This window comes from Macrotis lagotis, chromosome 1 (assembly GCF_037893015.1).
Source record: "Macrotis lagotis isolate mMagLag1 chromosome 1, bilby.v1.9.chrom.fasta, whole genome shotgun sequence".
In the NCBI taxonomy this organism is placed as follows: Eukaryota; Metazoa; Chordata; class Mammalia; order Peramelemorphia; family Peramelidae; genus Macrotis; species Macrotis lagotis.
Genome location: NC_133658.1, coordinates 311,215,276 through 311,242,733, shown reverse-complemented (window position 1 = coordinate 311,242,733; position 27,458 = coordinate 311,215,276). Strand labels below are relative to the sequence as shown.

Here is a 27,458-nt window from a genome sequence, read left to right as displayed (position 1 = left end):
TCCCATCCTTGCTCCAGGAATTCGCGCTGGAGGTCTCCCATTCTTGAAATTCTCTCCATCTTCACCTTTACTTCTAGGCTTCCTTCAAGTTCCAACTAAAATCTATTTTCTTTTTTTTTTAAGGTTTTTCTTTTTTTTTTTTTTCAAGGCAATGGGGTTAAGTGGCTTGCCCAAGGCCACACAGCTAGGTAATTATTAAGTGTCTGAGACCGGATTTGAACCCAGGTACTCCTGACTCCAGGGCCGGTGCTTATCCACTGCGCCACCTAGCCACCCTAAAACCTATTTTCTACCAAAAAAGACATTCCTAGTACCTTCTATCTTTTAATTATTTCTCATCTATCCTTTATATAACTTTATGCTTTTTAGGTGACTGCCTATTCTCCTACCCTGGATGACAAGCTCTTTGAAGGCATGCTGTTGTTTTTTATTTCTCTACTTTTTTGCATAGTACAGTTCTTAGCATAGTAACCAATACACAGTACATGCTAAAATGCTAAGAGGAAGTATGCCAAGTCATACAGATTAACCTAATTTCTTTATCTGACAGAATTACTAAAGATTGGTAGGTCAGGGGAATGCTATAAATGTAGCTGACCTAGACAATAGAAGAATATTTGACAAAATCTTCCATATGAGTGTGAGATTTGCAGAATATTTGTGCATACACACACACACACACATAAAATATACACACATATACACATATATTTATAGTTAGGTAGGTGGATTTAAAAGTGACCTCTGAACCAGATCCCTAAAATAGTCATGAATGGGTTGATATCAGTTTAGGATTAAGGTAATCTAGCAGATTACCTTAAGGATCTGTTCTTGGTCCCATGTTATTTATAATTTTTTATCAATGGCATGAATGAAGATAGAGATGGTAGAATAAATGCAATCTACCAATGGAACAGAAAAAGAGGGAAAGCTAATATAATGTATGACACAGTCCTCTTGCAAAAGGATTTCTGCTGGCTGGAATGTGGGTCAAATTTAAAAGCATGAAACTAAAAGGGGAAGAATGCAGAGTCTTATAATTAGGTTCAAAAACTCAATGTCACAAGTATAACATTGGAAAGCATGAGTGGAAAGCAATTTGTCTGAAAATATCTAGAGTTTTTAGAGGACAAAAAGTTTAATAAGTCAACAGTGTGATACAGCAGAAAAAATCATTAATGTAATCTTAGGATGCCTTAAGGGAGGTAAAGTGTTCAAAACAAAGGATAATCCTATCAGTCTTTTCTGATAAAACCAGTTCACTTCAGGTGTAACTTCTTCAATCTGAAATACCATATTTCAAGAAGGATCACTGATAATCAATAAGAACTGAATAAACTCCTACATATGTCAAGCAGAGGAGATAAAAAGACAGACTGAAAGAGTCCCTGTTTGTAGTAGCTTACATGTCTATAAGACATGTCCATATCTAGGAACATACAAGACAGATAAATACAAAAAGAAAAGAGAGTTAATTTGGGGAGAATGGAAGTCACCACCAGCTAAAGAAGTGTGGTTAAAGTCAATCAATAAATATTTATTAAGCAGCAAAAGACAGGGGTGGCATAGTGGCGTAGTGGATAAAGCACCTGCCTCAGAGTCAGGAGTACCTGGGTTCAAATCTGGTCTCAGACATTTAATAATTGCCTGGCTGTGTGGCCTTGGGCAAGCCACTTAATCCCATTTGTCTTGCAAAAAAAAAAAAAAAACTAAAAAAAAAAAAGAAGCAAAAGACAGTTCCCTGTTCTGAAGCAGCTCACAGTCAAACAAGGGAAAAATTTTCATGTACAAGATGAGGACTAAAGAGCTTTTCATGTAGGTGGTATTTGAGCTTAATCTTCAAGGTAACTCAGGACTGGAAGAGCTGGAAGTGAGGGAAAATTTGGTGGGATAACATGAGGAAAGGCAGAGATGGGAAATTGAATACTACAGTGTGAAGTTTAAGAAAAACATTATTGAGACTTGTGGCCAATATGGTGGAGAGAAGACAGGCAGAGTTCTAAAGTCTCCTTATCTTTCCCCATCTATCATATGAAACAAACCTCTTAACAGAAATCCGATCCACAAAATCCAGAAAGTAAAGCCAGGAGACAGAACATCTACCTCAGGATTTGTTTTAGAGGTCCTGGGTGAATCCTGGCACAGAGGGTGGATCAACTGCAGATCAGCCTGATTAGTGACAGGGTTGGAGCTCAGGAGCCTGAGGGCCCAAGAGCTGGACCTGCTTGATCAGAGGGACTAAAGGCTGGTCAACTGCGGGGGCTTGGGTCAACTGGAGTAGAGGTATTGGTGTTGGCGCTGACCCTCTGGAGCTTGCCAACAGGGCTGGGGGGGAAAGTTCTGGTGCAGGAGAGCTGTGGACATCATCCCTCTGGTCTGAGGAACTCCAAGTTCATGCCTCCATTGCAGCTGAGGCTTCTTACCAGAAAGAAACACAATTACAGTCTACTTCTGCCACAGGCACAGGTGTGTGAGCAGAACAACAAATCCAGCTGACAATAGGGAGAGGGATGACCTCACCCCAGGATTACCCCAAAGACTGCCACTGATTGAAGTCAAAAGTATTTAACAGCTTCAATCACTCCCTCCAGTAAGGGAGCAGGCCTCAATCAAGGCCACAGATACTCCAGAGAAAGCAACCAGCACCCCCAACTGGTCAACTGGAGGTACTGCACTCAGTGAGTAAAGCCTCTATGGATCCCAACAACTAAACCTCTGTGAACCAGCCCCTCCCCAACTCAAGGTCTTAGCAAAATGAAGAAAGGTCAGCAGAAAGGTGGATCCATAGAAGAAAAACATTATTATAAGTCTTTTTTTTTTGACTAGCAAGTGCCTGAGGTCAAATTGAACTCAGGTCCTCCTGATTCCAGGACCAGTAGATTATCCACTGCACTACTTATCTACCCCTTGCAAAAGTCTTTAAATAGTCTTCTGAGTTCAAGTCTCTCCCCAATTCAATCATCCTTTACTGGGCTTTCAAGGTAATTTTCTTTTTATTTCCTTTTTTTTTGTTTTATTTTTAAAGATTTTATTTATTTTGAGTTTTACAAATACCCCCTATTCTTGCTTCCCTCCCCCAACCCTCACACAGAAGGCAGTCTGTTAGTCTTTACATTATTTCCATGATATGCATTGATCTTAGTTGAATGTGATGGGAGAGAAATCATATCCTTAAGGATGAAAAATAAATATCTCTTGATAGCAAAATTATATAGTAAGACAGCATTTTTTTTTCTAAATAGAAGGTAATAGTCTTTGGTCTTTGTTCAAACTCCACAATTCTTTCTCCGAATACAGATGGTATTCTCCATCACAGCCCAAAATTGTCTCTGATTGTTGGAATGAGCAAGTCCTTCAAGGATGATATTCACCCCCATTACTGTTAGGGTGTACAGCGTTTTTCTGGTTCTGCTCATCTCATTCAGCATCAGTTCATGCAAATCCTTCCAGGCTTCCCTGAATTACCATCCCTCCTGATTTCTTTCTTTTTTTGGCTAATATGACTTTATTTATACATTTCTAAAGTATTCTTGTTTAAGAGTAAACATAATACTCCCCCACAAAAATATAGAACTCATAAGAAATAAAGGAAGAGAAAAAAATGTGTTTCAGTCTGTCTTCTGATACCATCAGCTCTGTCTTAGGTGGATCACATTCTTTATCATAAGTTTATCACAGAAGTTACTTCCATAATTTTCCACAGTTGCTATTGCTAGTTGTTATTCTCTCCATCCATTCCTCCCCACTACCATATATTTTCTCTCTCCTTTCACTCTGATCCTCTTCTAAAATGTGGCTGTAGTGTAGCTGAGTGGTGCAGTGGACAGAGCACTGGACCTGGGGCCAAGAGGCCGCAAGCCTACATACCACCCCAGAGACCCAGCAACCACCTGGCCCCATGGTCCTGGACAGGCCACCCAATCTCAGTACCTTGCAAAGAGTAAAAAAGAAAATATGTTATGTCTGACTATTCTCTCCTATGATCTACCCTCTCCTCTATCACCCACATCCCCCCCGTCCCCCTTCTCTCCTTTTTACTCTAGATGTCTATACCCTATTGAGTGTGCATGCTGTTTCCTCTCTGAGCCATTTCTGATGACAGTGAAGGTTCCCTTATACCCCCTAGCCTTCCCCCCTTTCATATTATTGCAAAAAAAAAAATCTTTTATATGAAATATCTTAGCCTATTCCACTTCTCCTTTCTCTTACTCCCAGTACATTTCCCCTTTTAGCCATTTTTGCAATACATTATTTCTTCAAATTCAATTCTCTTCTGTGCTTCATCTATAAAAGCTCCTTCTACTTGCTCTATTAAATGAGAAGGTTCACATCAGTATTATCAGTAACATTTTTCTATGTGGGAATACATGCTGTTCATCATCATTAAGACCCTTATAATTTACCATTCTCCTCCACTCTTTATGTTTCACTTGAGTCCTGTACTTGAAGGTCAAACTTTCTGTTCAGCTCTGGTCATTTCAACAGAACATTTGAAATTCCCCTGTTTCACTGAAAGTCGATCTTTTCCCCTGGAAAAGGATGTTCAGTTTTGCTGGGTAGTTGATTCTCGGTTGTATTCCAAGCTCTTTTGTCTTCCGAAATATTATATTCCAAGCCCTACGAGCCCTTAATATAGTTGCTGCTAAGTCCTGTGTGATCCTGACTGCAGCTCCATGATATCTGAATTGTGTCCTTCTGGCTACTTTTAATATTTTCTCTTTGATTTGGGAGTTCTGGAACTTGGCTATAATATTTCTGGGGGTTGTTTTCTTTTTAGATCTCTTTCCAGGGGAGATCAGTGGATTCTCTCAATTTCTATTTTGCCCTCTGCTTCTAGGATATCAGGGCAATTTTCCTGTAGAAATTATTTAAAAAATGAGGTCAAGGCTCTTTTCCTGATAATGACTTTCATAAATTATCTTTCCTGAATCTGTTTTCCAGATCAGCTGTTTTTTCAATGAGATATTTCACATTTTCTTCTAATTTTTCATTCTTTTGGTGTTGAAGTATAGTATCTTGATTTCTCGTAAAGCCACCAGCTTCCTTTAGTTCCATTCTCCATCTGAAGGATTTGTTTTCCTCACAGAATTTTCTTATCTCCTTTTCCATCTGGCCAGTTCTACTTTTTAAAGCATTATTCTCCTCAATAACTTTTTGAACTGTTTTATCCATTTGACCTAATCTGGTTTTTAACATGTTATCTTCTTCAGCATTTTTTTGGGATCTCCTATGACCAAGCTGCTGACTTCTTTTTTCATGTTTTTCCTGCATCTCTCTCATTTCTTTTCCCAATTTTTCTTCTATCTCCCTTACTTGATTTTCAAAATCTTTTTTGAGCTCTGTCATAGCCTGAGCCCAACTTCCATTTTTCTTTGAGTCTTTAGGTGCAGAAGCTTGTATTTCCTCACCTTCACATTGAGTATTTTGATCCTCCTTGGGATCATAGACAAAGTATTTGTCAATTATCTGGTCCTTTTTTTTCCCTTCTTACTCATTTCCCCAGCCTGTGACTGGTTTTGGGATGCTTCCTGAGCTTTTAAGTTTTATTGGAACACCCCCACAAGTACCTCAGTATGTGAGACTCTTACTGCTCTCCTGGTCTGTGAATTACTACAAGTGTACCCCTCTGCCTCAGGGCTGGGGGTGGGGTTGGGGAGAGGAGGTCCCTGTGCTTGGGGGGGGTGTCTAGACTATGATTGGGATCTGCATGTGGTCAGAGATCCAGACACCTGTTCCAGGGACAGGATAGACCTCGGAAGTTTCCCTCTACTCCCTTACCTTTGGTGGCCTGAGCACTCAGGGCACAGCTGCCTACAGGTTCCTGCTTGCTGGTTCCTGGATTTGGGCTGTCGGTTGTGCTGACTGCTGCAGCCACTCTGTGATTGTGCTCACGGCCTGGGCTTCATGCTCGTTCTGGCAGAGGTCTCCCTACTGATCTTCCAAGTTGTGCTTGGTTCTCCCTGGGGTGCAGGTTAGGAAACTGTTTTTGCGGCTGGAAGCCATGGCTCCCAGGCACCCTGGGGCTGTTCCCAGGAGGCTGAAATTTCTTCACTCTGGTGGGGCTGCCCCTCTAACCCTGTAGAGCAGAGTTTTTCCACTATTTTTCCAGGTCACCTTGGGCTGGAGAATTTCCTCACTGGATCTTTCTGTGGGTTCTGTCTCTTGAAAATTTAGTTAAGAGTCATAATTTTAAGATTTTTGAAATATTTTGGAGACAGCACCTAGGAGAGGCTCTTATCCTGCTGACATCTTGGTTCCATCCCCTGGTAATTTTCTTTTTTTTTTTTTTGATAAAATATAGTTCTGACCATAGCACTTCCTGCTAATTAAGCACTAGAATTTAAAAATAAAAAGCATTCCATGAATTTTATACTGGTTCTAATAAGCTTTAAAATTTCTTCCAAACTTGACCTCCTCTTACTTCTCCAGGCTGCTTACAATTTTCTTCTCCATGTGCTCTGGTATCCAGACAATGACCTTTTTGAACTTCAAACATGTTAATCCATCTTTCATCTCTGTGCCTTTGCATTGGCTGTCTGCTGAACATGCCTGCTCTGCTTCCAAATTTCCTCATTACTTCACAGTTTCCCTTGGTTTTGTCAAAATTCAGCTCAAGTCCCACCTTCCCCTCTGAAATGACCTTCCATTTATTCTGTATATATCTTGTATGTCCTTGGTTATTTACTCATTGTTTCTCCATTATAATGGAAGTTCCTTGAGGGCAGAGACTAATTTTGAATTTATTTGTATTCCTAGTGCTTAACAAAATAGCCAGTATGCTTTTTAAAGAAGTGTCTGCCACAAAAACGCTCACTGATGGATTGACTCATAGATTAATGCTCAGGAGAGAAACTGGGGTTGGATGAGAATTATTCACATAGAGCTAATAATTGAAACCCATATAGATTTAATGTGTGTGTGTGTGTATGTGTGTGTGTGTGTGTGTGTGTCTGTCTGTCTGTATGTATATATGTGTGACAGAGGCAGTGACAGAGAGACAGACAGAAAAGGACAGAGAGAGAGAATACTCTCCTTATATGGGGGGGCACAATATTGATTTAGATCAAATAAAGACTGAGAAAGAGCAACAGGGAAAGTGTCAGTAGCTAGAAAGATTGAAGAGATCATGATGGAATGACTAATGGGTCAAAATTCTGGAGAAGACAGGCAGATAATTGATAGACACAATTGGAGAGGTTGGTCCTGGCAAAGAGAACTAACTTCTGAGAGACAAGAATAAGGAATTATGTCATGGGGTTCTAAGCTGTAGAATGGGGAGAAGAGAAGGCTCAGGAAGATAGCCTCTATTTTTCTAAATTAGGAGGGAAGGCTATCTTGCAAAAAAGGCGGGGAAGGGTGATGAAGCAGTTTTGAGGAGAGGAGAGGTGGTATAGAATATTGATTATAGAGAGCATAATGAAGAGCCAATGAGGGGAAAAAATAAAATGATTGTCATGAAACAATGAAGGCCTAGTTGAAATTAACAAAATTGTAGTGGACCCAGTCAAAAACTTTTGCCTTCTATTACAGCTGTGTCAGGGAATTCTTAAAAATTATAACAGAATTTCTTGATATGATATGAAAAACTGTCAAACATAAGACCACAGTCATGTTAATAAGATCCTAAAATCTGTGTGATAAAAAACTTAATAAGATTTTAACTCCATTTTCTCACCTTTTATTTATTTTTGATATATTTTATATTTAAAATATTTAAATTTACATTTAATAAACACTTAATATATTTTAATATATTTAATAATATACTTACATAAATAGAAAAATGTAGGAATATATAAATATAATAAACAAATATAAATAAAATATGGTAGAATATAACTATTAAATTATATATATTAAATGAATAAATTTATTATATATTAAACATGTGATAAATGAATTGTTAATTAATGATGATATATAATTGTAATATATGATAATGTAAAAATGTAAATTTCTTTAATTACTCTTTTAATTAGAGATAAATCCCTTCTTGTAAAGAGGAAAACCCAGCCTAATGAGAAACAATTTAATTATTTTTTAAAAATAAATCATTTACCTTGAGACCAGTAATTAATCACAATGATAATTTAGACCTCATATCTTTATATAAGGACTTTAAACTTTCAATAATGCATAAGTATCTCATTTGCTTTTCACAGAAATCTTATGGAAAAAATTGAGAAATGTAAATACTTTCGCAGATGAAGAAATTGAGGTACAGTTAAATTGTAATACCCAGAATTAAGTATTGTAAAACCTAGAAGAGACAAACTCAAATAGAAACCAGGGCCACTAGACCCTATAAAAATTTTAGTGAACTCAAATGGAATATTGACCTGGAAAACCACATATTAACCTTATCTACATTTTACTATATTTTTTATTTATTTTGTTAAATATTTCTCAATTATATTTTAATCTGATCTAGGACCACTAGATCATTTCTTGCATTTGACACCTCTGATTCACAGCAACATTATAATTTTACAGATAAGGAAACTGAAGCTGGGAATAATTGCATCTAAATATTGGAAGACTGGAGACTTGAAGTCTGGTTTCTAAATCTAATAGTTTTCAAATCATATCTATTATAGTATTTAAAATGAAACATTAATCTGTTAGTAATTCAGTATAGAAAATCTCAATATTTTTTATAGGAAAAAACTTACCTGCAGTAAAATCTTTATTCAAATCAATAAATGCATGAGAATGTGGTATTCGCATTCTACTTTGATTATTCAGCACAGGATGCCATGTTAAATTCCTAAGAGGGAATAAAAGAAACTGTGTTAATGAAAACTTGAAAATGAATCCTCTTCTATGACATGTAACTAAAACATACAGTATTTTAAGATATTATTTCTGCCTATGGGGTATTGAGAAGACAATATATATTTACACTGGCTTTTTGAACTCATTTTACTAAAACAAGAAAAAAGAATGAATTATACTCCTCAGAAAAAAAGTTTCAGTTTTTATACCAAATCAACAGAGTATACAACTGCACTTCTGATTGCATTTCTTTTCTCATTCTTAAGACAGGCAATGAAATTATCTGTAATAGCTTTAATGGTGCTGTCTTCCCAATGAGAAAGAGAATGTGATCTAAGAGAAAATATTTGAAATGGGCATCTATGTAATTAATAATAATATTCAGCTGCCTTATAATTCAAGACCACCAATCTATCTAGGCAATATGGATGTAAAACTAGTTGTTCTGGGGAGCTTCTGATTAACTTGATGAATCCAACTGATAGGATGAGATTGCAGCTTTTGTTTAGAGATGACTTTTGTTTAGAGATGTCAAGGGATACTTCTCCAGGTAGCATGGGCAAATCTACTGTTTTTAGCTGATAAGGATAGAGAACTCCTTATTACTTCCAACTGTCAGGAGTGACTTAAAAAATAAATGGCTGACTAGAACTTAGGAGGAAAGATGATTATTTTAGTTGACAAGCCAGTTTAGCCTTGGACTTATATTTCTCTGTTAAGATCTCATGCAGCAGATGAAGTTGAGTCCTAAGTAGGAAGTAAATCTTATACAAGGAACTAAAAATGCCTATCTTTGGGCAGAGAGACATAGGCAGGTATATGGTTGCAGAGATTTTTGAGAATGAAATTTTCCTAATTTTCTAGCAACAAGAGCAATAATTCCTATGGGAGAACATGGCAGAGGAAGCTGTCTGCATACCTGTAGAACCTGAGAGAATTGTTCATAGACAATTATACGTGGAAAATAGGGAATTTTAAATTTTCCAAATTTCATGATCCCAGAACCTAACCCAGTCAGATTTAGGAGATTCTCTTTGTAGCACCATCCTTAGGAATTGCCCCAAATTTGAGGTTTGCAGGTTGGGAATGTATAAAAAACATAAGGAAATTTTGCCAAATAAGATCAATCACACAGTTCATGGAGAGAATTTTAATGCAGAATAAAAGCCAGTGAGTTATATGAACAGCAGTGGTATGACGGAAAAGAAATTGCTTTTTTTCCCCCAATAGCTTTAAATCTATTTATCTTTGACTGGAGGGGGACATGGTGGAAGAGCGGAGGAAGCTGTGGAATCTAAACCATAGGACAACACTCTAAGTTTGAAAGGTTGTGAATGGACTGATTAAAAATCCAAGAAACTGTCAAGGGAATGCCCCACTAGCAATTCCAAGTTCAGTTTCATTATTAGGGGAGCTAATGGGATAGTTTAATCAATCAACAAACATTTATTAAGAATTACCATGTCTTGTGAGAATTACCATGTATTGTGCAGAAGTTGGGAATACAAAGGCAAATAAGGTATTTATCTATAAGCATTTACTATATGACAGGCACTGTGTTCAATTCATAGGATATAAATGGGGGAAGGGGGAGAAAGACAGCCCTCCCTTTAAGAAGCTTATATTCTAATGGAGGGAGACAGCATATAAAAGGGGGCTAGAAGCAAATGTGAGAGCCTGAGAATGTAGGGGAAGGTCCTTGTGCAAGGGCAAGGCTACTATGGAGGAGGTGGACAAAGGATCAGAGTTGGGAATAAGGTCAGCATAGCCTGCTTGACAAAATGACGGTCATTCAAAAGAGATCACAAAAGAAAAATATATTCCTACCTCCAAGCAACCTACATTCTATTGAGGAGAGAAAATAAGCACATATGTATGCATAATAGTATATGAATTATTTATACTGAAACACACACACATATAATATATATAAATAAAATGGATACAACTCAATGTGTACTACAGAGAGGGCATTAGCATTTGGGGGATTGTTATACATGAGTCCAGGGGTAAAGTCGTAAAGGAAGTCAATCTCTGAGTGGAGATGAAGATGGTTTGCATTCTGAGCAGGAGTGTCACAGGTGACAAATACTAAGAAGATCATTTCAGCTAGACTACAGAATATAGAGATAAGTTGGAATGCATAATGGAGTTAAGAAAGTAACAGTAGATGTACTCCAAGATCTTGTTCTGCGCTATCCTCTCACTATGTTGCTCTCTCACTTGATGACTTCATCAGTTCTTAGGAATTTAATTATGCTTGTGAATGGCTATGATAAAGTAGAAGAATAGGTTGTGAGATTTAAGGAGACATGAATAGAGAAGCTGGTGTTTGAGGGTATTAATATGTACTCAAGAAGTAAAGGGACAGGAATTGGAAAGGAGAGAAAGACAGTGATCCAAATACTTTAATTCTTGGATGACTTTTGTATTTCTGCATTAGTTCATGGGCTCCACCAGTCCATTTTGTGGGGTGAAACAAAAGATGTCTATCATACAAATTTTTACTTTGAGTCCTTGTACAAGAACGGGTACCTTCTTCATCAAATTTGGGGTAAACCTAAACATGAGCCAAATATAAGCTAAGCTATATATTTTGGAAATATGAATATATATATATATATACATACATATATATGTATATATATGTGTATATATATATGGCTTTGAGCTAAAGATCTATACTACTGCTTTAGGGAGTTAGCTTTCAGGAATCTTTGGTTATGCTTATTTGGAAGTCTGGAAGATAGCCATATATGCTATGGTTCTCCAGTTTGAAAAAGTGTCATTGCAGAAACCTTTGTTATATCACAATCAGATGCAGTTAGTTGGGTTCAAAGTCAAGAAGATACATCTTCCTGAGTTTAAATCTGGCCTTAGACACTAGGTGTGTGACCTGGGGGAAAATCACTTAACCTGTTTGGCTCCACTCCTCATCTATAAAATGAGCTGGAGAAGGAAATGGCAAACCACAGCACTATCTTTGCCAAGAAAATCACAAATAGAATCATGAAGAGTTGGATATGACTGAAATCACTGAACAACAACATAATCAAACATTTTGAGCCTGGATGGGCAAGCTCTGTTCTAGGCATTAAGCCTACTGCAAGACCCTATGCCTTGCCTTCAAGGTTAATTCATTCATGTATCAATAACTTATAAAATGAATACAGTATGAAAAGCATTATGCTAGAAAAAAGAAATAAGACATGATCTCTCCTTTTAAGAAGCTTATAATCTAGTCCTAATTACATGATTTGATGTATTGATAGGAGATACACAAAATACTACTTCAGAAAAAGGAGGAATACTTTTTGCTGGGGAGGGGGTTCAGGACACAAGACATTTCTAAAGAGATAATGTGGTAAAGAGTAAAGTCTACCAGATTTGAACTAGGACCTCAAATTAAATCATGGCTCTACTGTTAACTATCTATGCAACTTCAGGAAAATGACTTAAACTTTCTAGGTTATTGTCTCCTCTGGAAAATGAAGGAATTGGATCAAATGACAGAGTTCCTTTGACTTCAAAGTCTAGAAGTCTTCTTTCTATATGAAAACTATGAATAAAGATTAATGATAAAGACTTTTTAATAAGTTAGCATTCATATATTAAAAGTACATATGTGATGAGATAAATATGATGCTAATTACATGTTATGATAGACTAATTATATGATTTGATCACAAAAGAAATAATATATGAGTTGGACTTTACATTTTTAAATTGAAAGAAATAAGGAAATCAGTGTAGGTAGCTAGTGTCCAATATTATTTGTTTTTGATGATGAACTTTACTGAAGATTTTCATTAGTTTTCTATAATCAATTATTAAGAATCATATAACATGAAATCTGCATGTAAAAGATTCACAAAAATAAATCACACAAGCACTGGGTGGGAAATACAATAGTTGCCAGCTTAACTAATTATTCCTACAAAGGTTCCTAGCCAACCAATAAAAGCATGTTCTACATAGAAGAGTGCCAAATTGGAATGGCAAGAATACAGGTTATGTATTGAAAATTTTTACTTCTAGAACTTCATATAATCATTAATATGGAAAAAGCTTCAAGCTCCCTTTTCAATTAAAGTACTGGGCTCCTTTGTCTACAATTTCCTTTTTTTTAGGTCAGGTAAACTATTTCAGGAAAATTCAACATTATGGACTTGATGTATTTTGAGGAAGATTATGGATGTGATTTCATATGTAATTTTTCTTCTGCTGTTCTTTTGTAATATTATGGACCATTTCTGGAAGTATTCTACTATTGGTAACATGAGTCTTTCTCATTGAGGACAATTTTGAATCACATAAAACCAAGGGCTTATACTAATGAATTGTCAAGTTTTCTGATTGGAAATAGGGAGAATATTTTTTTTTCCAAAAAGGAACCCATTAGAAGGTATAAACGACATGAGAAATTTTCTATGATGACTAAAAAAAAAAAGAAAAAATAGCATTTGTGTTTAGGTGGATAAAGTATGGACAACAAAAAGAACGAGTACAAAAGAGGCTTTTCACAGAGTTCATGTATTTTTCACTTACCTATTAGAACTTTGCATTTACATCTTATTTCCCAGCATTCTTGATTTATGCTCATATATCTAAAATTAACCTAATATTCCTCTTAAAAATAAGATGGTTAAGGCAAAAATGGAGAATTTACAGACTAATTACAGTACTTCAATTAAAACACTACAGAAAGAGGTAGGCACAGCAATATGTCAGTATTTTAAAAGAAATTGCCTTTGGGACTTTTTAAATTAAGACTCAATGCCAAGTAACAAGATTATTCTTTTGTACCAATGTACAAGACTGAAATCTTCAAAAAAAATTTCAAGGGAAAAAACTGTCGACTTAGTTTTTCAAACAGATAACAGTGAAGTTATTAAAAATGAAGCACTCTGAAAAATATCTTCAAGATACTGTAAAATCCAGGGACTTCTGGCAAGATGGTGGAGAGAAGCCAGGCACTGTGCTTTCCCTCAGAACTAATGTGAACCAAGCCCAAAATTTCAATGGACAAAACCCAGAAAAAGAAGCTAGAAGAACATCTCCAAACAAAGTCTGTTTCAGGGGAGCATGGGCAATCCGGGGGCAGAAAGCAGAGAGCCAGTCCAGGGGCAGTGAGTTTAAGCCTGGCGATTAACTTGAGAACAGCTATGTTGTTTTTGGCTGTGTGAACAGCAGACAAGAGGAGCTCCAGCAGGGCTGGAGGGGGAGTTCCAGAACAGAGAGTTGCAGAGTGTGTGGACATTGATCCCCTCAGCTTGGGGCTGCAGGCTCTATACTATCAGGGGAACACTTTTCCCAGAACAAACACTGTAATATACCTCCAACCTCAAACTCAGATGTGGGCAGCAGATTTCTCTCAATAGAAGAAGGAAATTAACTATCCAGTCCTACATAGTTCAAGGATAACCAGTAACTAGTGTGCACCTCCCCCCTGCCCCCCACCCAGGCCTAGGGTCACAGACAATCAAGAGAAAGCAACAAGCTCCCCCAACTAGCTGGCCCACTTGGAGTTGCTAAACCCAGGTGAGCAAAGGCTCTAGGGATCTCAACACCAAAGGTCTGTGAACCAGCCACCACACCCCATGCCGTCCCCAACACAAGATCTTAGCAAAATGAAGAAAAGTCAATGGAAAGAAGGGTCCATAGAAAACTACCTTGAATGCAAAGATCCTAACTCAGAGAGATCTAACACTTCTGAGGAGAATATGAATTGGTCTCCAGCCCAGAAAGACTTCCTAGAAGATATCAGGAAGGAGTTTAAAAGTTTAAAAATCAATTGAAAATCTGGGAAAAGAAATCCAAGAAAAAATTAACACCTTGTAACAAGAAAACAAATCTTTGGAAAATATAATTGGAAAACACAATGCAAAAAGAAAATAATTCTCTCAAAACCTTAATTGGGCAAATGGAAAACTCCCTCAAAAATAGAACTGACCAATTGGAAAAGGAGTTGCAAAAAGTAAATGAAGAAAATTCTCTAAAAAAAGGAATGGAATTTGTGGAAACTAATGACTTTATGAGACAAAAAGAATCTGTTAAACAAAATTAAAAATTCAAAAAAAAAGAAGAAAATGTAAAATACCTCATTGGCAAAACCACTGACATTGAGATTAGATCCAGGAGAGATAACTTAAGAATCACTGGGTTTCCTGAAAACATTGAGGACAAAAAAAGCCAGGACTCAATATTACAAGATTTAGTGATGGAAAATTGCCCTGATATCATGGAACCAGAGGGCAATATAGTTGCTGAAAGGATACATCAATCCCCTCTGGAAAGGGATTCCAAAATGAAAACACCAAGGAATATTGTGGCCAAATTCCAGAACTATCAGATTAAAGAAAATCCTGCAAGCAGCCAGAAAGAAAAAATTTAGATACCAAAGACCCACAGTAAGGATTACACAGGACCTACCTGTATCAACATTAAGGGATCAAAGGGCTTGGAATGTGATATTCTGAAGAGCAAGGGAGATTGGAATGCCCCCAATATTTCACTATCCAGCAAAAACTGAGTCTTCTCTTTAAGGGGAAAAGATCGACTTTTAAGGAAATAGGAGACTAACAACTTCTCCTGATAAAAAGACCAGAACTAAATAGAAAATTTGGACTTCAAACAGGAGAGTCAAGAGACCCATGAAAAGGTACAAAAAGGGTAAAGAAAAAAACTTATCCAGTAAGATGAAACTGGCTATATCCTCACCTGGGAGAAAGATTCTCATAACTCTGGAAAATTGTAACTCTATTAGAGAGAATATAGTTAGGCAGAAGTAACGGGCACTTATCTGTGACTCTGATAAAATGATTTAAAAACAATATCTCCTTAAAAACCGGGGGATAATAAAGAGATGGGAGAATGGAGGAAATTGAATGGGGTAAATCACATTACATAAAGAGGTACAACGGACCTATTACAAAAGAAGAGATGTAGGGAGGAGGTGAGAAAGGCCTGAATCTTTCTCTCAACAGATTTGGCTCAAAGAAAGATAAACATTCACTCAGTTAAGTTAAGAAACTTATCTTTCAAATATTAAAAGGGGGAAGGGGAGGGAAAGAGAAAATAACAGAAGAAAGGGTAGGAAGAAGGGGCAAAGAAAGGGGAGGGGGGCTGGACATAAAAGGGCAAACACACTGAAGGAGATGGTATTCAGAAGCAAAATATAGGGGAATATGGATAAAGTGAAACAAGGGGGAAAATAACAACAGTGGGAAGATAGCAAGGAGGGCAATAAAGAGTTAGTAATTATAACTTTGAATGTGAATGGGATGAACTCTCCCATAAAACATAAGTGAACAACAGAGTGGGTTAAAAACCAGAATCCTACACTATGTTGCTTACAAGAAAATCATATGAAACAGAGAGATACATATAGAGTAAAGGTAAAAGATTGGAGAAAAATATATTTTGCTTCAGCTTAAGTGAAAAAGGCAATACTTATCTAACACAAAGCAACAGCAAAAATAGATCTCATTAAAAGAGACAAGGAAGGAAACTATATCTTCCTAAAAGGTACCACAGACAATGAAGCAATTTCAATATTAAATATGTATGCACCAAGTGGTATAGCATCCAAATGCTTAGAGGAGAAGCTGAATGAGTTACACAAGGACATAGACAGCAAAATTATACTGGTGGGAGACCTTAACTTCCTTGTCTCAGATTTAGATAAATCTAAATATAAAATAAGAAGGAAGTTAAGGAAGTAAATAGAATGTTAGAAAACCTTGACATGATAGACCTGTGGAGAAAAATGAATGGAGATAGAAAGGAATGTAATTTTTTTCCCCTGCAGTACATGGAAATTACACAAAAATTGACCAAGTACCAGGGCATAAAAAAACCTTATAAACAAATCCAGAAAGACAGAAATAGTGAATTCTTCCTTCTGAGATCACAATGCAATAAAAATCATATGCAATAATGGGTATTAATTGGTAACTAAATAACCTCATTTTAAAAAATGAGTGAACCAAAAACAAATTCTAGAAAGTATTAATGATTTCAAGCTAGATAATGACAATAATGAGACAATGTACCAAAACTTATGGGATATAGCCAAGGCAGTTGTCAGGGGATATATTATATCTTTAAATTCTTATATGAATAAATTAAAGAGGGAATCAGTGAACTAAACTTGCAACTTAAAAAATTAGAGAAGGAATGAATCAAAACCCCCCAATTAAATACCAAATTAGAAATTCTAAAAATTAAAGGAGAAATTAATAAAATTGAAAGCAAGAAAACTATTGAACTAAAAATAAAACCAAGAGTTGGTTTATGACAAAACCAATAAAACTGATAAACTTTTGATTAATTTTTTTTTAAAAAGTAGAAAACTAAATTACTAGTATCATAAATGAAAAAAGTGAATTCACCTCAATGAGGAAATTAAAGTAATAATTCAGAATTATTTTGCCCAACTGTATGCCAACAAATTTGATAATATAAGTGAATGAATGAATATTTACAAAAATATAAGTTGGTCAGGTTAAATGAAGAGGAAATCAAATACCTGAAAAACCCTATCTCAGAAAAAGAAATTCAACAAGTCATTATTGAAGTCCCTAAGAAAAAATTTCCAGAGCTAGATGGATTCACAAGTGAATTCTATCAAACATTTAAGGAAAAATTGGTTCCAATGCTATTTAAACTTTTTGGAAAAATAGGTACAGACAAAACTCTCCCTAACTCTTTCTAAGACACCAATATGGGGTTGATACTTAAACCAGGAAGTCAAAATAGAGAAAGAAAATTATAGACCTAACTCCCTAATGAATAGAAATGGAAAAAACCTTAAATAAAATCTTAGCAAAATCATTACAGCAAGTTTATCACTAAGATTAATACACTATGACCAAGCAAGATTTATTCCAGGAATGAGTGTTGGTTCAATATTAGGAAAACTATTAGTATATTTAACTATATCAATAACAAACCTATCAGAAATTATATCATTTTATCAATAGATGCTGAAAAAGCCTTTGACAAAAGACAGCAAACATCCCTTACTAAAAATACTAGAGAATGTAGGAATAAATGAATTATTCCTTAGATTGATTAGCAGTATCTACCTGAAACCATCAACAAGTATTATATGCAATGGGGATAACTAGAGGCATTTCCAATAAGATCAGGGGTAAAGGGGGAGCCAAGATGGCGACAAGAAGGGATCAAGTCTTAGGTGCTCTCTGATAAAACATGAAACTAAGGACTCTAACTAAACTTTTGAGAGACGGAACCCACAAAGAGACCCAGTGAAGGAGTTCTCCTACTCAAGGTAACCTGGAAAAGAGCAGAAAGGCTCTGCTCCCCGGGTTGGAGGGGCAGCCCAGAGTGAAAGAACTTCAGCCTCCAGGAGGCAGCCCCAGGGAGCACCGAGCACAAAGTGGGGGAACAGCAGGGGACCTCTGCCAGAGCGAGCACTTGGAGCCCAGCCCTCAAGGCACACAGCTAGCAGCTTGGTCTTTCTGCAAGCCAGATCCAGAAACAGAAGCAGGCCAAGCTGGTGAGCAGGAGCCCCCAGGGCATGAGCCCATTGAGCTGAGGGAGGGGAGTGAAAGAGACTGCAGAGCTCTATCCTCTGCCTCTGGAACAGGACTCTGGGGCTCTCAACATATTCAGATCCTGATTGAAGTCTAGGGCCCCCCATAGAACACCAGGGCCCCCTCCACCTCAGCCTCGTGGCAGAGGGGGGGCGCTTATGGTCATTCACAGACCAGGAGGGAGGACAGAGCCTCACACACTGAGACCCTTGTGGAAGTGTCCCAAAAGCTCAGGAAGCACCCCAAAACCAGGCCCAGGCTGGGAAAAAGAGCAAGCCTAGAAACAAGAGGAAGACCATTGAGAAATATTTTGCATATGAGCCCAAGAAGGATCAAAATACTCAGTCTGAAGATGAGGAAGCACAAGCTCCTGTACCTAAAGACTCCAAGAAAAACAGAAATTGGGCTCAGGCTATGACAGAGCTCAAAAAAGACTTTGAAAATCAAATGAGGGAGTTGGAAGAAAAACTGGGAAAAGAAAGGAGAGAGATGCAGGAAAAACATGAAAAAAGAAGTCAGCAGCTTAGTCAAGGAAATCCAAAAAAAAATGCTGAAGAAAACAGCATGCTAAAAACCAGCTTAGGTCAAATGGATAAAACAGTTCAAACAGTTAATGAGGAGAAGAATGCTTTAAAAAGCAAAATTGGCCAGATGGAAAAAGAGGTAAGAAAATTCTCTGAGTAGAACAAATCCTTCAGACAAAGAATAGAATTCAGGGAGATTGATGTATTTACCAGAAATCAGGAATCAATACTTCAAAACAAAAAAAATGAAAAATTAGAAGAAAATGTGAAATATCTCATTGAAAAAACAATAGATATGGAAACCAGACTTAGAAAAGATAATTTAAAAATTATTGGAATACCTGAAAGTCATGATCAGGAAAAGAGCCTTGACATCATTTTCAAAGAATTACTACAGGAAAATTGCCCTGATATTCTAGAAGCAGAGGGCAAAATAGAAATGGAGAGAATCCACCGATCCTCCCAAGAAAGAGATCCCAAAAAACCAAACCCTAGGAATATTATAGCCAAGTTCCAGAATTCCCAAGTCAAAGAGAAAATATTACAAGCATCCAGAAGGACACAGTTCAAATATCATGGGGCTGCAGTCAGGATAACACAGGATTAGCAGCAACTACATTGGAAGCTTGTAGGGCTTGGAATATAATATACTGGAAGGCAAAAGAGCTTAGAATGCAGCCAAGTATGAACTACCCAGCAAGGCTGAATGTCCTCTTCCAGGGAAAAAGATGGACTTTCAATGAACCAGGGGAATTTCAAAGGTTCCTTTTGGAATGGCTAGAGCTGAACAGAAGGTTTGATCTTCAGATACAGGACTCAGGTGAAGCACAGAGATTGGAGGAGAGGGGGGAAATATGAGGGACTTAATGAGGATGAACTGCATGTATAGAAAAATGATACTGATAATATTCATATGAACCTTCTCAGTTAATAGAGCAGATAGAGGGAGCTTTTATAGTTGAAGCACAGGAGAAAGCTGAATTCGAAGATAAAATATGGTATAAAAATGGAGTCAATAGAAAAAAGGGAAATGTAATGGGAGAAAGAAAAAGGAGAGGGGGGAATAGGCCAAGATATTTCATATAATAAGTTTTTTTCTTTATTACAATGAGCTATTGCAATGATATGGAAGGGGGGAGGCAAGGGGGAATGAAGGAACCTTTGCTCTCATCAGAGGTGGCTAGTAGAGGAAACAGCATATATACTCAATGGGGTATAGACATCTGGAGTAAGAAGGAGGGGGGAGCAGGGGGAAGGGGTGGGGATGTGAATAAAGGAGGAGAGGATGGACCATGGGGGGAGAGTAGTCAGATATAACACATTTTCTTTTTTACTTCTTGTAAGGGGCTGGGATTGGAAGGCCTGTCCAGGACCATAGGGCTGGGCCAGGTGGATTCTGGGCCTAAGGGGTGGTATGGGGGCTCAGGGCTTCTTGGCCCCAGGACCAGGGATCTGTCTGCTGCACCACTCAGCGACCCTACAGCAGAGTCAGAGTGAAAGGAGAGAGAAAATATAGTACATGGTAGTGGAGAAATAAGAAAGGAGGGAGTTGTGATCAGCAATGGCAACGTTGGAAAAATATGGAAGCAACTTTTGCGATGGACTTACCATAAAGAATGTGATCCACCCATGACAGAGTTGTTGGTGTTGGAACAAAGACTGAAGCACATTTTTTATTATTATTTGGGGGAGGGTGCAGGGCAAATGGGGCTGGGTGGCCTGCCTAGGGCCACATAGCAGGGTGATCTTTGGGTTTCTGAGGCCAGAGTTGGACCCAGGTACTCCTGGCTTAAGGGCCAATGCTCTGTCCGCCACCCAGCCACTCCTATTATGATTACTATTTTATTTTATTTTGGGTCTTTTTTTTCCTTCTTTTTGGTTTTTGCAGGGTAGTGGGGATCGGGTAGCTCGCATGTCACATTGCTGGGTGATTGTTGGGTCTACGGGGCTGGAGGTGGGCTTAGGTGCTCGTGTCTCCAGGGCTGGTGCTTCGTCCATTGCGCCACCTGGCCATACCTTAATTATTACTATTATTTTTTAATTTTAATTTTTTTTCTCTCTCCTTTATCACCCAAACAAGTCTATATTCATGGGGAGGAGGGGTATTTTGTTTACTCTTAAACAAGAATATTTTATTAATGTAAAAAAAATTGTACAAAATGAGAATAAAAAAATAAAATAAAATAAATTAAAAAAAAGATTGGGGTGAAACAAGGATGCCTGTTATCAACACTAATAGTCAATATTGTTTTGGCAATGTTAGCTTCAGCAATAAGGGAAGAAAAAGAAATTGAAGGAATAAGAATCGGGAAGGAAGAAACAAAACTCTCACTCTTCATAGAAGACATGATGATAAACCTAGAGAATCCCAAAAAATCATCTAAAAATTGGTAAAAACGATTAGCAACTTTAGCAAAGTGGCAGGATATAAAATAAACGCTCATAAGTCCTCAGCATTTCTATATATTGCTAGCAACATACAGCAGCAAAAGCTAGAAAGAGAAATCCCATTCAAACTAACTTCAGACAATATAAAACACTTGGGAGTCTACCTGAGGCAGATGCAGAAACTAAGAAAACAACTACAAAACACTTCTCACACAAATAAAGTCAGATTTAGATAACTGGATAAATATCAACTGCTCATGGATAGGTTGAACTAATAAAACAAAAATGACAATTCTACCTAAATTAAACTACTTATTTAGTGCCCTACCAATCAAAATTCTAAAAAATTACTTTAATGAGTTAGAAAAAATTATAAGTAAATTTATGTAGAGAAATCAAAAGTCAAGATTTCTAGGAATTTAATGAAAAAAAGTGCATAAAAGGGTAGATAAGCCCTACCAGATTTAACATTATATTATAAATCATCAATCATCAATCATTCTGAGATTACCTTCAATTTATTCTGCATTTATCTTGTCTTTTGTATGCCATTTCTCAATTACACCATGAATTCCGTGATACCAGGGAAGAGAGCTACCTCTTGACTTTTGATTAAAGATGAGGGGTAAAATCAAAATAATAGCTATTTTCATTTTACCATAGAGAACAATGATATTCCACATTACTGAATCATATCAGTTATAAATTATATTTTGGAAAATTGCTAATTAACATTGTGTGCACTTTGCGGTGACTACAATGTCTGATAACAATGTGGGCAATAAAGTTAAGTGCTTAATAAATGCCAACTGATCGATTCTCAAGGATTGTTTCTTCATCTGGGAAATGAAAGGATTAGATTAGATAACCTCAAGTCTTTTCTAGATCTAAGTTTATGATTTTAAGAACCTAAAACAACATATAAATTTACTATTACAAATAACTGTAGCAAATAGGATTTGGCTGACTACAAAAAAGGTTTTTGCAAGCATTCTTATTAAATGTAATAATCTGTTTTCAAATGAAAACAAATAACAGAACACTTGGTGAGAAAAGCATTTCACTAATCCTAGTCTGGTTTGGGGAAGAAAGAAAAAAATCTTAATGGAGAAGGCATTCTCAGAATAAATGGACCCCCCCCCCCAATAATAAAATATTTCTCTAGAATCAATGAAAAAAGTTGGAAAACATAGTCTTTTTTGGGGGGGGTAAAAAGTGAATGTTTTTCAGTTCTGATAGATTTTTCTATCGATAGATTTAATTTTTAAATTTATTTTATATTATTACAATAATCTTGTAAGAGTAAACATAAACCGCCCCCCCCTCAAAAAAAAGATGAGAAACCTCAAGAATAGTGAGACAAAAAAAATGTACTTCAGCCTATGTTCAGATTCTTCTGTCTCTGGGATGAGTTGCCTTCTTTATTGTAAGTCCACCAAAGAAGTTGTTTCAATATTTTTCCCACAGTTGCTGTCACTAGCTGTATTTCCCTCCACTCTGTTCCTACCCATTCTCATTTATTCTATTCTCTCTCCTTTCACTCGGTCCCTGTTCAAAAGCATGTTGTATCTGAGTACCCACTCACATTTTCTTCCCTCTCTTCTATCACCTATTCCCCACCCTTCCCTCTCCCCATTCCCCCCTTATCCCATCCCTTTCTTCTCATTTCTCTCTAGGGTAATATAGATTTCTATACCCTATTAAAGTGTATGTTATTTCCTCTCTGAGCCATTTCTGATGACAATAAAGAGCTCACTCATTCCCCCTTGCCTTCCCCCATTCCACTCAATTGAAAAAGTTTTTTCTTGTCTCTTATGTGAAATATCTTAGTCCCTTTTTCCTCTCCTTTCTCTTCTCAGTACTTCCCTTTATCACCCACTGACTCCATCTTTTTACTATATTATACCATTATATTCAGCTCCTTACTGTGCCTTGTCTATATGTACTCCTAACTGCTCTTATACATGAGAAAGTTCACATGACTTATCAGTATCTTCTTCCCATATAGAAATATGAACAGTTCAACATCTTTAGTTAGTCCTTCTCATCTGGCCTCTCTATGGTTCACCTGAGTCCTGTACTTGGAGATTAAACTTTCTATTCAGCTCTGGTTGTTTCTTTTTTGTTTGTTTGCTTGTTTGTTTGTTTTTTTTTCAAGGCAATGGGTTAAGTGACCTGTCCAAGGTTACACAGCTAAGTAATTATTAAGTGTCTGAGGTTATATTTGAACTCAGGTCCTCCTGACTCCAGGGCTGGTACGATATTCACTACACCCCTAGCTGCCCCTAGCTCTGGTTGCTTCAATAGGAAAATTTGAAAGTTCCCTGTTTCTTTGAAAGTCCATCTTTTCCCCCTAAAAGAGGATGTTCAGTTTTGCTGAGTAGTTGATTCTTGGTTGTAAACCAAGATCTTTTGCCTTCTAGAATATCATATTCCAAGCCCCATGAGCCCTTAATGTAGATGCTGCCAGATCCTGTGTAATCCTGACTATAGAGCCACGGTAGTTGAATTGTTTGTTTCTGGCAGCTTTTAGTATTTTCTCTTTGACTGGGAGTTTTAAGAATCTGGCTATAAATTCCTGGGAGTTTTTCTTTTGAGATTTCTTTCAGGAGGTGATTGGTGAATTCTCTCAATTTCTACTTTACCCTCTTCTAGGATCTCAGGGCAATTTTTCTGTATTATTCACTGAAAAATGAAATCAAGGCTCTTTTCCTAGTTATGACTTTCATGTAGTCCACTAATTTTTAAATTATCTCTCCTGGATGTGTTTTCAGAGTTGGTTGATTTCCAATGAGATATTTCATATTTTCTTCTAATTTGGGGGATTTTTGGAATAGTTTTATTTTTTCCTAATTTCTCGGAAAGTCATTAGCTTCCTTTAGTTCCATTCTGCATTTGAAGCAGTTATTTTCTTTAGAGAACTTTATCTCCTTTTCCAACTGGCCAATTCTGCTTTTTAAAGGAATTCTTCTCATTTGCCTTTTGTGTTTTTTTTTTCAATTTGGCCTAATCTGTTTTTTTTTTTGAGGTTTTTGCAAGGCAAATGGGATTAAACTGGTTTTTAACATATTTTCTTCAGTTTTTCCTATTTCTTTCACCAAGCTGCTGATTTGGTTTTCATGATTTATCTGCATTACTCTCATTTCTCCTCCCAACTTGTCCTCTACCTCCCTTAATTGTTTTTCAAAGTCTTTTTTGAGCTCATCCATAGCCTGATACCATTTTCTATTTCTCTTGGAGCTTTTGGGTACAGAAGCTTCAATTTTGTCATCTTCTGAATCTTCCATGGGACCAAAGTAATTTTCTATGGTCAGATTCTTCTTTTTTTTTTGTTGCTCATTCCCTCAGTCTATGACTGATTTACCGCACTTCAAGTCTTTTGGGTTTTCTTGGGATAACCCACAGGGATCTTAATTCTTCCAAGGTCTTATGAAAGGCTCTGATTGTTCTCTTGCCTGTGCTCTAGGATATGGATGACTATAGCACTCCCTTCTGCCTGGAGCTGTTGAGGACGGTCCCTGCCTCTCTGTGGCATTATAGGAGGTCAGACTGTAACCTGGATTTGAGTGTGGGAAAACAGAAGAGTTCTGTCCCAGGGAGTGCAGAGAGACCTCTGAAATATCCCTGAGCCCCTTACCATCTGTAGGGTGTGCTCTGGAGGTGCAGGTTGGCTTCCCTGATTCCCTGCAGGTTCTCACCACAGGGCTGCTCTGAGGCCAGTGCTTGTTCCACATTCACTCTGATGTGGCAGAGTTCTCTCACCACCCCTTAAAGTTGTTCCTGGTGATCCCTGGGTCAGGAGGTCTGGAAACTGTCCCCTCTGCCATGGACCCAGACACCCCCAGGGATCTAGGCACTTGGCCTGGCTGTGCTGTGCTGATGCTGCAACTGCGGCTGTGCTTGCAGAGGCTTTTTTCCAGCCCCTGGTCCCAGTGAAACAGACCTTTCCTGCAGAACTTCTAAGTTGTCTTGGACTGGTAAATTGTATCACTCAGTCTTTCTGTGGGTTCTGCCCCTCTAAATTTTAGCTAAAGTCTGAATTTGATGGCTTTCGGAGTTTTTTGGGGAATGAGTTTCCAGGAATTCCTGCCTTCCTGCCACTATCTTGGCTCTACCCCCACCCCCATCGATAGATTTTTCTAAACAACTGTGGAACAACCACAGTAAAAACAGGTGTTTATGTGCATGTTAACAGAGAATCTAAAGGAACTATAAAGTATTTTCAAAATAAAATTTGTGCTTAAGATCATGGTTACTGGTACTGATTATATACAATGTATTACAACTATCTTAAATATTATTTATTTTATGTGACTATTTTTTTAGTTTTTGAAAGGCAATGGGGTTAAGTGACTTGCCCAAGGTCACACAATTAGGTAATTATTACATGTCTGAGGCTGAATTTGAACTCAGGTCCTCCCGACTCTAGGGCTTATGCTTTATCCACTGCACCACCGAGCTGATCCTATAACTTTTAAAGAACAAGATCCAATATAGATAATATTTTATAATAATTCCATTTTAAGTTATTATGGACAAGTATCTGTAATTTGTCCTTAATGTACTATCAAGAAAACAAAATTATATGTAAAAATGAAGTTCACTCTACTGAATGTGCTCATGATATAAATGCTCCACTTAGTCAACTACTGAATATAATGGAATGACAGAAGAAGTATCATGATGGAAAAAGTAAGATTCATCCTTTCTTGCCTGGACCAAAGCTAATGAGACTTTAATTTCTGTTTCATAATTTCTCTGTAGGATGAAATGGCCACAAAGTTTATAGTTAGAAGTAATTCCATCTGAATTCCAACATTCCATGTAATTTATTTGTAAATTAGAACAAATTAGGACTAAAATGTGTATCATAGATTTCTATTACAGATTTCACATTTATCTATTTAAATAATAAACTCTTGGGATTGGTCTATAAGGGAGAAGAAAAGGGAATAAGCTTTTATTAAGTACATATGTACAAGGCACTATGCTATGCACTTTACAAATTTCATCTCATTTGATCCTCACAATATTCAGGGAGGTAGCTGTTATGATTATTCTATTTTACAGTTCAGGAAACTGAGGTAGATGAAGTTACTTGCTTAGGGTCACACAAGTAGGAAATATCTGAGGTTGAATTTGAATTCAGGTTCTTCTGACTCCAGGCAGAATTCTGTATCTACTGTCCTACCTAGCTGCCTCTATTTAAAGCACAAGTGAACAAACATTGGAGCAGTATAGGGAGATCATAAATGTTAAGTTTGTTCATGATCAAAATCATAGGTATTTTCAATTAACCATTAAGAGCAAAGGTATTCCAAAGGTTTGAGTTATATATTGTATTTTGGGATATTGCTAACTAATATTGCTTGTACTTTATGACAGATACAAAGGTAACCCTTGATAAGTGCTAACTCTAAGAAATGGCATAGTGGCATGTCATTTTAAATTATTACAAGGTTAGATTAAGGAAGAAATTGAAGCTTCAACTACTTGATTAGCCAAGTTATTAATACTATTAAGTTTTAATTTTTATTTGACTTCTTTCCTGACCCTTTAAAGTTCTCAGTTTTATAAAGTGATAACTTTATAAAGTAATAAATTGAAATTACGTTTAGGTTTAAAATATTTTTTATTTGAATGACAAAAATCCTTCTCCCTTCTTTCCAAAACCTCAGTTTTTTGGGGAAGGGTTCCAAACCAAGCATTCCTGATTCTCTATTTACTGTTACTCACCTAGGTTGTTCTCTTTGCACCTCACCTTTCAGCTTCCCTGTTACAGGAAGTGTACCTATTTGAATGTAATCTTCTTGAGGGTAAGAGTAATCTTTTTGCTTTAATTTGTTTCACTGTCACTTAGCTTACTGTCTAGCACATAGTCTGGAGTCAGAAAGACCAGAGTTTAAATCTAACTACAGATACTTATGGGTGTGTGATTCTGTCAAGTCATTTAACTGCTGCCTGCATAAAACTGGAGAAGGAAATGGCAAACCATTGTAGTATCTTTGCAAGAAAAACCCCCAGACAATTAGTACACATGGATAATAAACAGTCAAACATAACATAAAGACAAACTGAATAGCTAAATAACAATAATTAGCAAACAGTAAAAATTCTTAATAAATGCCTGCTGACTGAATGACTTTATCATGGCATGCAGGTGATGATGGGTTTATGAAGGTTTCTTCAGTAGGTTTAGGTCCTAGAGGGC

At 36.9% G+C, this 27,458-nt stretch overlaps 1 protein-coding gene across 4 annotated transcripts in view; it reads right to left on the bottom strand.

Moving 5' to 3' along the window:
- The window catches only part of ITFG1 (integrin alpha FG-GAP repeat containing 1), a 294,898-nt gene that overhangs the window by 220,309 nt on the left and 47,131 nt on the right, over positions 1 to 27,458 (bottom strand). For all 4 annotated transcript variants that reach the window (XM_074211415.1, XM_074211416.1, XM_074211417.1 and 1 more), the window contains exon 6: positions 8,673 to 8,767. In XM_074211415.1, coding sequence (XP_074067516.1) covers positions 8,673 to 8,767 — 95 coding nt within the window. The remainder of the gene's footprint in view (positions 1 to 8,672; positions 8,768 to 27,458) is intronic.